Source organism: Gasterosteus aculeatus, chromosome X (genome assembly GCF_964276395.1).
Source record: "Gasterosteus aculeatus chromosome X, fGasAcu3.hap1.1, whole genome shotgun sequence".
Taxonomy (NCBI): Eukaryota; Metazoa; Chordata; class Actinopteri; order Perciformes; family Gasterosteidae; genus Gasterosteus; species Gasterosteus aculeatus.
In genome coordinates this window covers 10,313,945-10,325,210 of record NC_135698.1, presented here as the reverse complement: position 1 = coordinate 10,325,210, position 11,266 = coordinate 10,313,945, and the positions used below count along the sequence as shown (strand labels likewise).

General features: G+C 44.7%; 1 protein-coding gene across 1 annotated transcript in view; it reads left to right on the top strand.

The window, feature by feature from the left end:
* The first annotated feature begins 245 nt into the window (after positions 1-245).
* Positions 246-11,266, top strand: part of LOC120809343 (genetic suppressor element 1) — a 31,729-nt gene continuing 20,708 nt past the window's right edge. The window contains exon 1 of the mRNA XM_040163062.2: positions 246-986. Coding sequence (XP_040018996.2) covers positions 950-986 — 37 coding nt within the window. The 5' untranslated portion in view covers positions 246-949. The remainder of the gene's footprint in view (positions 987-11,266) is intronic.

The window sequence follows — 11,266 nt, the reverse complement described above, 5'->3', positions numbered from 1 at the left end:
CACACACACACACACACACACACACACACACACAGACACACAGACACACTGACACACGCACACACACACACACACAAACACGGGTGCACCGCACACTCACACAAACTCATTCATCTCTCCCTCACTCATCCGTCTTACAATACTCCTCCCCCCTTTTTTCCTTCCTTCGTCCATCCCTCCCTATTTTCTATCCCTCCTCCTCCTCCTCCCTCCTCCCCCTTCCTCCTCCTCCTCCTCCTCTCCTCCTCTCCCGTGCTCGATGAGCTGAGCAGTCAGTGGTGGGACTGAGGCAAAGGAGGGAGGATAAAGCAAGAATAGAGGGAGAAAAGAGAACACAGAGGCACAGAAAAACAGATCATTATACAGCAAACGAGCAAGAGGCCGCTGAATGAATAACAAGGAAGGGATTACAAAGCGCAGGACCAAAAAAAAAAGAGGAGAGGACGCCGGCTGAACACTCTCGCTTTCTCTCTACTCTCTCCTTCCTCCACTCCCTCCCCCCTCTTCCCATCCTTCCTGTCACCCTCCCAACTCTCCCACAGGCTCTCCCTCGCAGGCGAGCTCTCCAGTCAAAGATGGCATGAGCACACTGTCACCCGTCCTCAGCTTGCGGAGCGTTTTCTCTTCTCCCCCCCCTCCCCTCTCCTTCTCTCTCTCCATCGCTGCACTCCTGTGTCTCCCTCCGATCCCCTTTCACCTCCTCGCTCGACACGGGTTCAATCCAGAGGTCGAAGAGGAGGGAGGAGGGAGGTAGACAGAGGCTGACCTCTCCCCTCCTCACACCTCACACCCGCAGGGCCCAGAGGGAGCCGGAGGAGGGAGCCGTCTGATGACTTACGCCGACAACGAGCTCCTTAACCCGGCCGGCCCCAGCGCGCCCCCTCCTCTCTCCTCCCTGCTCCTGTGGAGTCTCTCCTTCTCTCAGTCGGTGGAGGAGTGATCCGGGACCATGTTTGGGTTAAAGACTCCACACTTCTACCTCCCAGGTAAGACCTCTTTTTATGCGTGTTTGTGGGGAGGCTCTCTGTGCTGGTGTCGCTTCTGCTGTCAAACTGGACGCTGGTCACGTGGCTGCAGCGAGTGAATTTCTCTTTCATGCAATCATTCTTTCAACGCATAATTAATAGCTTGAGTGATGTCACATTGATTGAGTATCAGGTGAGGAGGGTTACCCCCTCTGCATTCACAGACACTGCAGCCCCAGCGTTATGAGATTTATTTTCTTAGTCAAAACAACATTTTTCTCACAATGGAGTATTTATTTTTTGCTACCATTGTGAATGTTATATCAGAATGTATATATTTTCGACACCCTTGAATGTTTGCTTAGTTAGTTTTTTCAAAGTTGTTCAAAGGTCTTTTGATCTTTTAAAATTTTTATTGGGTTCACCAAAAATGACACATTCTACAGAGATGGGACAATTAGTCATTTACCGTAATGTTTTAATAGATCCACCGAAGATGAATCCGCAAAATACTTTGATAATCCCTGAATCATAGCAGAACCTAAAATGACATTCATTCATAGCCGTCAGTGGTATTGAGCTCAATATTTTAGGGTTTTGCGCTGTTGGTGGGCCAAAACGATACAATGCAAACAACCTTTTCTATAGAAAATGTTCTATTTTTCTGCTATATTCTGGACATTAATTTAATTAATAATGACATTAATTTACAGAACAAAAGTACTGCAATTGCCCTTAAATCTGTGATTGTTGTGCGGCCTTCATTTTCCCGAATGTTGGTTTATCTCTCTTCTGCTGGAGCCTTTTCAGCCCGCTCGCCTATTGTCTGCAACTGTGTGATATAGAAGAGCGTGCAGCCAGTGTCAGTGGGGGGTCAGGTATGAGGTTACCTGAGAAAGGTGCTTAAACATGCCCAATGGCAGCATGACAGAACCACACCAGAAAACAGAAAAGAAGGAGGGGGGGGGGGGGGGGGCAGTAAAAGACAGTGTAAAGGAGAGAAGGTGAGGAGAAAATAAGTAATGTGTGAAGCAGGTTTATGTACATTTAAGCAGTGAAGGAAATGGTGTGAATAACAATGTTTGAAGGCCTGAAGGCAGACCTTCCCGACGTGTCTTTACCCCGACCCTTGACCCCGATCTCTGACCTTTTAGTTGTCTGGGGCAGACATGTGGTCAATGGTTAAAAACCTGCTGTGGCAAAAGGTGAAAAGAGAAGAAGCACAGAGGGAGGGGGTGGATGGGATGGGGGTGGATGGGAGGGGGGGGTCAGAGGGCGGAGGACAGATTAAACAATGTTCTTTGCCTTGTGAATCTTTCATGCTGGTTTTTGAATTATACATGTGCTTTCATAAATGATTGAATCACAGTGATTATGTGGTGCTTTGTCAGTGTTTGTATATTTGTGTGTGTGTGTGTGTGTTTTTGCGCATGCATGTGAACGAGAGAGGAAGAAGAAAATCTCCCCAGGAAGCAACCTCTCCCCTCCCCTCACCTCCTCTTTTCTCTTCTCCCTCCCTTCCTCCTCTTTCCTCCTTCCACTCCACTCCACTGGCTTTTCATCCTCTTTTTTTTTTCAGTTTCCTTGGTCTCGCTCGTTGTCCGTGTGGCGTGTGTACATGTCAGCTTCCGTGTGCATGAGTGTGCTTTTATGCATGTGTGCAAAAGCTTTTTTGTCATAGCTGGCACCTTCATACTGCGTGTGTGTGTGTGTGTGTGTGTGTGTGTCTGTGTGCACCTGTCGGTTCTGTTTGTGTTTCTGTGTGTGTGTGTGTGTTCTCATCATTCACACACTGGAAGATGCCCCAGCCCCCCTCCTTGTCCTAACTGCCGTTGCTGTGGAGACACTGTCAGCCACACGCTCGCTCCTCAATGATCATTTGACAATGTAGGGGGTGAGGGGCAAAGGGTGTGTGTGTGTGTGTGTGTGTGTGTGCGCGCGTGTGTTTGGAGTGATTACTGTGTGATCAGTCAGGGTGGAAGGAGTGGAGCAGAGTAACGATGAGACGCAAGTGGAGATTAGAAGCAACAATACAAAATCAGGTTAATGATACATATTATCTACACGTAAATCTATCATAAAACCATCAAACAGGAAATGTAAATGTACGAGGAGACATGAGAGACTGTGTATGCGTGTGTGTGTATAAGTGCTGCATTGTGTTGTTACCCAGAGCACACAGTGACCTTAACATGGTATCATAAGGAAAAGAAAGTGGCATTTTGCTATCTCTCACTCTCTGCACCCCCCGGTGATGTGCGCCACACACGTTACAGCAGTTTACTATTTTCCCTCAGTGACTTGTCTGTTGATCGCTTTTCAAATGTCTTTTTAAAATGTTATTTTTTGAAAACAGAATGTATTCCCATGAGGAGTTGCATCAAGGCGGCTGGGAGTTTGTCATGAAATAAACAAAACCAGCTTTTACTGTTTTTAAAGAATAAGGCGGCCGATGTTCTGTATTTTTCTTGTTCTCGAGAAATCCCTAAAAAAACAAAAAACAACCCTGTGTTAGTCTGCTTCTGAATACTTTTTCCCTCAGCTAATAACGTATTTGTTACTAGTAGGACAAATAAATACTTTTTTGTTTAAAAATAGCCACGCAATTTACTCAGAAACTGTGCTTGTTAACAAATGTAACTCAAGGGGGAGCAATTAGTATGTTTGCTGCTACTTTCAGCTGCAGATTACAAACGTTGGTTCCTCTAATGGTAATTTACAGCAGTGTATTTGTTTTAAATTCAGAATAAAACAACAAGAAAAGAGTTAGCTCATCTCTAGTTCTCACAATGTTACAGGGTTAAACATCGAATAAAATACCTGCATGAAGGATCAACACTCGGTGACGTTCATGTTTTTCTGTCCATGTATACGTTGGCTCACACGCTCACACAGATTATACGTGCGAGTCAATAGAGGGAGAGAGCCGGGTCCTTTGACGTGTGTGTTAGCCTCCTATATTTATTGGCTGCTGTGGTATTTTCGGGGGTTGGGTAGCTGTGTTCGACTTGACCTCTGCATTGATTTCCATGATATGTGTCATAGCTACAAGGACACTGTAGCTTGTGATTTATGGCAGATATCACCTGAACGTACTCACACACACTCACACACACACACACACACACACACACACACACACACACACACACACACACACACATGCATATATACACTGGTCACCTAGCTTAAGGATGCCACACTGTGAGTACGGTATTTCTTAACTTTACTCAATATTGTACTTGCTTTGCACAGCGGGATTAGTTATAATCAAATACCAGTTTCTTACTGCACAAGAGTAATGATTTCCGCGGAATTGCAGAAATTGTGTTATCGTTCAGAGAACTCCTCAAGTGGCCTCGAACAAAAGGGAGACAGACAAAACAGAGCAGAAAACTACGATTTTAAACAAAAATCTCTGCATAGTGGTGTCTCATCGTGTCTCGCATTGCCAGTTGTTTTGTGCAACAGAATGAGAGCCTGTACTGATGATACCTTAATAGTGCATCAATATCCCTTAAACTCTCCTCCTTTCCCTTTTTTCTTGCTCGTTGTTTTTGCTTCCCTTTTATTTCTCACCTGCCCGTCTTTCATTTTACCTCGATGGAGATGCCAGGTGGGCTCTGGCTCGTACGTCAGGCTCCGTGTTGCGAAGGAGCCAGAATTCAATCTCCGCTTTTTGAGTCTTTATTTTAAGTAGGACACGTGAGTGTTGTGTTTATATGTATACGTTCTAGTGGGCGTAGAAGCTCCTGGCATGCACACAAAAGTGTGTACGTTTGGCCATATTTCCATTCTGTATGTTTGTAAATAAATTCATACGGTGGGCTGAGATGGGTGCCACCTCAACGGAAGCCGCTGTCAGATTCTCTGTTCCTGTTAGTTGTGTGTATGTATGTGTGTGTGTGTGTGTGTGTGTGTGTGCAGGGTTGCAGTGCTCCACCTCAAGGGCACTGTTATTAATGAGATGTATAAAAGACCATGACAACAGCTTGATAACACAAAGGAGATAAAAACCACACGCACACTTGCACACACACAAGCACATCATGTGGGAGGCGGCCGACTTTCCTTGGCCAGAAAAATAAAAACAAGAATAAAAGTGCAAAACAACCAACTAATCTATTTTTTATGTTTTCTATTCTACGGAGACGGGGTAAATAAACCCAAAGACGGGGTGTTAAAAAGAAAAAGGAATGAATAAAACAATATGTTTGGTAATGTCTCAACCAGGAAACAAGCAAGTGAGCAAGCCGCCCTAATTGGTCAAAGAGCCGGTGTTACTAATGAGCTCCTGATTACCGGAGGATTCACTTAAAGCACATGTACACCCAGCACACACAAACACACACATACGCTGATAAAGGCAAATATTCACGGCCTGTGATGTTTACGTTCATTTAGAACAAACCATAAGCTTTGATTTGAGGTGTCATATACATACAGATACACACATGTGAAAACACACACACGTACGCACACACGCATACACACGGGCGTACATGCAGCCGGTCTGGGAGGTAGATTGGGATAAACGCCAGCAGATGTTGACTTGGGGTGATAACGACAACTCCTGGTATCTCACGCTCCACACACGCACACCTTTTACAGGGCATACGCACACGCGGCCGTGCACATGCTGAAAGTACACACATACGCTAACGCGCAGAGTAAAACTGTAATAAGCAGCGGGCTGTGATGACGAACAGATGGCAGAAGGATTAGCCAAATGAAAATGCAGCAGCTAAAATTTGTATTAATATCTGTGGAGTCCTTTACACACACACATACTCACACACACACGCACACATGGGCAAACACATATACATCTACAGGACTATGTTACACTGGTGGAGAGAGAGAGAGAGAACAGATACCCCCTCTGCTCCCGCTGGTCCTGCACCATCTGCATGTTCATGAACCATGTCAAAACATAATTGATTATATGTGTGTGTGTGTGTGTGAGTGTGTGTGAGTGTGTGTGTGTGTGTGTGTGTGTGTGTGTGTGTGTTAGCAAGGAGCCTCTGCAGAGAGCTGGTTAACAACAGTTAGATGGCAACAACCACCGGACTGGGCTTGCATGCTTCATGATGCAGATGTGCTCGCACACACCTGCATGGCTTGTGAGGTGCAGGGTTAAGAGCTTTTCTCTGTCTCTCTCTCTCTCTCTCTCTCTCTCTCTCTCTCTCTCTCTCTCTCTCTCTCTCTCTCTCTCTCACACACACACACACACACACACAGACACACATTCAATGGTGGTACTTCACTGAAGAGCCTGTTGATCAGGGCCATGGCTCGGTCTGCCACCTGACCGCACCATGTTAGCAGCAACTCAGTGAACTCACACACACGGGGTGACCTACAGTCCTCTTCAACTCATTAACCCCCTCTATGTACTTTTTCTAAACAAGCGGGCCACACTGACTGTAAAGTGTCAGTTCATGTAAAACAACTAAAACACACATTCTCGATTCCCCTGCCTTGCACATAGTTTCCATTTTATCGAGTCTTTGTTACATCCTGCTCTGAAATGTTCAGTCAGTCCAACACTGCTGCACAGGTCAGGTCAGCTACCGCAGTGCTCCTTTAGTTAGATATTTATTGAGATATTTATTGAGATTTTCATTAGAATGGGAATGAGTTCACCGTCATTACCATCACAATTAGCCAAACATGAAACTATTTTAATATAATGTATTTATTACTTATTAACATGTGGTTTTTACTGATGACAGAGAGTTCTAGTGTCCAGTCACGATATAATGTGATTGTTTAATGTTTTGATGAGCGTGAACATATTTTCATACACTGTATTTGGGGTGCGTTGGTGGATGGCTCATAAAACCAAAGGCTACAGTGACAATCGCTTGTCTTCACTAAGAGGTTTGGGTGGACTGACCCTTTAGTACCAATCAAATGGAGTCTACACTTTGTTGTATCGGCTGTGGCCGGATGCCTGACTTTGTGTGGTACAAAGAAAAAACAGATACAAACAAATCAAGAAGCTGTAAAACATGTTTCCCCATTCTGTTTAAAACACACACACACACGCACACTGTGCACGTGTTTGCACATCGGTGATCTCTCGCCACCATGTTTCGCTTCCGACTGCATTTGCATAATGGGCATTATGATGCCGGCTTTAATTGCCCACACCTAGGTAAGGGATCATGTGGTTAAGTGGGAGATCATAATTATGTAAATAATTGGCCTGACCACGGCAAGCTGCTTCTCTCTTTCACCCATCTGGAGAGAGAGAGAGAGAGAGAGAGAGAGAGAGAGAGAGAGAGAGAGAGAGAGAGAGAGAGAGAGAGAGAGAGAGAGAAGATAAAAATTACAGGAGAGGACAGATAAAGGAGGTAAATAGGGGAGAGAAATGAAAAAGGAGGGAGGAATGAGGACAGAGAGGAAGCTGGAAGAATCAACATATGGGAGGAGTTGTGGCTGACGGGAAAGGTGAGAGGACCAGGAAACGTAAAGAGCAAAAGGGTTGTGTTTATTTAAAATGTCTTAAATAGTTAAAGTCCTTTTGTTTTGTATTGTAGTGTGATAAAAACACTTCAACTAAAAAAGGAAACAAGCAAAAAGAAATTGATGGATAAGACCGGCTATTTTCTTTTCATGTCAAAAGGGCACCTGAAAAGATCCAAACCACCAAAGGTTGCTTAATGCCACAGAACAGATAAGTTGTAAACTATTGAGGGAGAGAATTGCGATTTTGGTCTCAAACGGAAAAACAGATCACAAGTGCAATAATAATCAAATAAAGTTAACATTAAGTAACTAAGTAAGTAACATTATCATAGAACATATTCATATTTCATTCACAAAGAAATTGTCAAAAGATTACAATGACGTTTCCAAGGTCAAGAAGTCCTTGAAGTATTTAAAAAAATCTAAATGTAACTACATGAAAAATGAAGGACAACGGAACAATTGTCACACGATCAAAATACGTCACATTTGCATTATTTCCACCGACCTCAACTCTGACCTCAAAGCCTCAACTCCCAAAATGTCCTTTTAAAGACATTGGATCTTGGAGGAATATAGGGGTACACACACACACACACACACACACGCGCGCACACACGCCTGCCACTGTATCCGCTGCACAGATGGTAAAGGCAGCAGCCCCTTCACACAGACAAAGGGAAGGTAATTCTCTCTGCAGGACGTGAACAGAGCTGGAGCTGGAAAAGAGCAGCGCACATCAACACTCCCCTCCCCGTTTCCTCGTCTCAGCCCCGGGCCAACCAACATCACAGGAGTAAACTGACATTGTGCGTGCGTGTGTGTGTGTGTGTGTTGCTGAAATAGGCTTGAGGAAGAGAGACAGGAAAAATAAGCGAGGGGGGAAATGAGAGAGCGAGAGAGAGTGTAGAGAGGGAGGAGGTAATAAACAGGATTAGTGCTTATCTTTGCAGCACTGTGTGTGTTTGTGCGTGTGCGGGAGTGTGTGTGTTACGCCCGAGGACAGCGTGACTGACTCCAGCACCTTAGCCAGTGTGTCTCCGTCCCCAGGTATCTCTTCTTTCTTAACTCCCTCTGCTTTGTGTGTGCTGGAACACAATGTACTCTACATGACTGTGTATGTAAAGACTTGTAAATGTGTGTGTGTGTCTGCGGACATGCACACACACACCTTTATCAAAACACATATGCACGTGCAGTGCAGAGGTGAAAGTAGATACATGCACCCACAGCATGTGTGTTTGGTGATACAGTAAATCTGTTATGCTGTACTGATGTGTGTGTGTGTGTGCTGCATGTGGCGCGTGCACCTGGTTGTGCACGGTGATTGGGAACACCACTGTATAGTGCATAAGTGTGTGTGTGTGTGTGTGTGTGTGTGTGTGTGTGTGTGCAGCTGCCTCAGTAAAAAGGGGGTGCTCACCTCCCTGTTGCCTCAGCAGTTTGTCTTTTCTGTCTGACTTGCCAATAAATCTAGCCACAGAGTGTGTGTGTGTGTGTTTTCATTAAATGCTCAGGAGGTGGATTTAGTTATAATGCTCGTCCAGCCACGGCGTCATTGTGTGCGATGGTGTTTCTGTGTGTAATCTCCTACCTGACCAGAGCTGAGAGGCTCCTACAGCGTCTCACTTTCACTAGATGTAGAAGGAGGAATACATTTGAATAATTAGCAGTTTGGGTTCATGGCTGATATTATGCCTCGCTGCTTTTGTAAATGAGCATCTGTGTGTGAAAAGAGTGTGTGTATGCGTGCGATGGTGTGTGCGTGTTTATGTGCATCTGTTTTTGAAGACATCTGCGGATGTCTTGGAGGACCGTTCTTGCAGCAGAACCCCCAATATTTCACTCTTCTCACCACAGATGAACGGACAGACAGCGAGAAAGCAGGAGACGGAAACCAGCCGCGGATGTGCTTGCGTGTTTGTGTGTGGCTGCGTCTGCATACAGATGTGTGTATGCTTGCGTGTGTGATGGATAGAGGGCCTTATGAGAGAGGAATAGGCTAATGACCAGGTCTCCAGAGGCGGTAAGACTCCTGGAGCTATTACTGTCGGAGTTCATAATGGCCTCTGTGCTTGGCCTCTTTTACACGCCGCTTAATGGGGGATCCTCCAGTCCGCCAAGTACAACCCACCCAGAGGACACACACACACCGCTGTGCGCTTTGACCTCCACACAGCGCACAAACACACACACGCACACACACACACACACACACACACACACCCCATCAAACAAACAGAGCAGGACACGTGCGATGAGGTTCATCCTCTCGTTCATGCACCTGCAGATGTACACAGTTAAGCTCATGTGTACGTTTTACAGTTTACCTTCCTCTAAAATACACACACACACACACACGCACACACACAGTGCGTATAGGTCACAAAGGATGGAGGTGAGACCCCCACCTCAGAGAAAACTGAGAGTGTCTGCCTGCAGTACGCAGCCAGACCATAAATCATGTCAGGCTAGTCCCACTAGTCTCAGCAGACACACACACACACACACACACATGCTTTTTTCACTCCCCTTCACCTTTTTTTGGAGGTTTGAGTACAAGGGATTTGGGGATCATAGGAGAGCCTCACTTTTTCCTTTTTCACCACCTCCTTCAGTACCATAGAGACAAATAAGGAAGCAGAGGGCCGCTTATCTGCGCGCATGTGTTTTTTTCTATTAGAGTGCATGCCTCCAGTTTGTATTTATGGGTACTTTTGTGTGTGTTTTCGTGTGCGTGTGTGTGTGTATCCTTATCACTGAGTGGATCTCAGGAAAAAAAACTTGAAGGAGACAGTTTATCTATTGAGGAAAACATCAAGGCCGGTTGGTTCTATCCGTCTGGCTTCTTAGAAATGCAAGAGGAAGAGATGAAAGGGAGGGAGAGAAATAAAAAGTGAGAAGGAGAAAGAAGATGGAGAAGGTAAATCTGCACTCGGAAGCGCAAATAGATGCAAAACAGCTGCTAAATAGCTGTAAAATGGAGCAGCTGCTCAGGAGACGTGGAGATGAAGGGAGGAACGATTAAGAAAGAGAGAGACCAGGAGACAGACACAGAAGCCCAGGGGAGATACTGAAATATTAGACCAAATGAAGCAGGCTGAGTGAGCTTATGACAGGTGAGTGGTAATAAACATGGTATTACCTGGTACCTTGTGTTATTACCTGTTAGTGACTTTAGAAGCAGGGGGAATTATTTGTCCCTGACGGTTTAGGATGTAACATTAGCATACTCCTGATCAGAGAAGGAAGAAAAATCCCTCCGTCTTCTTTTCTTTATAATTATAGAGACTCTTTGCTTTGTTTACCAAGGCTGCAGTTACAATTGATATAGTCATATGTATATCATATATGTATATGTATATATATATATATATATATATATATATATATATATATATATATATATATATATAATGGATCAGATGATTAACCTTACGGTTTCGCTGAGGGATCAAGCCACAGATGTGTGGGAGGTGGGACCAGTACGTTATTGTCTTAAGTGCCCATTGATTTTTTTTATTTTAGGCAACTTTATTAATTTGAGTACACCTCACCAGTGCCATCAATGCCATTTGTGTTTTACGCAACAAAGCTCAGATAAAGTTAAAATAATTCGATTTTGTGCCACCAGAGACAAGGTTACAAGCCAGCCTTTGGAAGACAGTGAAGCATTTTAAGAACCACATCATTTTTTCTCAGATGTCTCTCAGCAAGACTCAAAACGCCTAATTAGGCAAAGGATGCTGACGGGCCATAGGAACATTCTAATGAGGTAAAAGCGACGAGTTGTCCTTCACCAGACCAGATCATTTTACCACTGATGG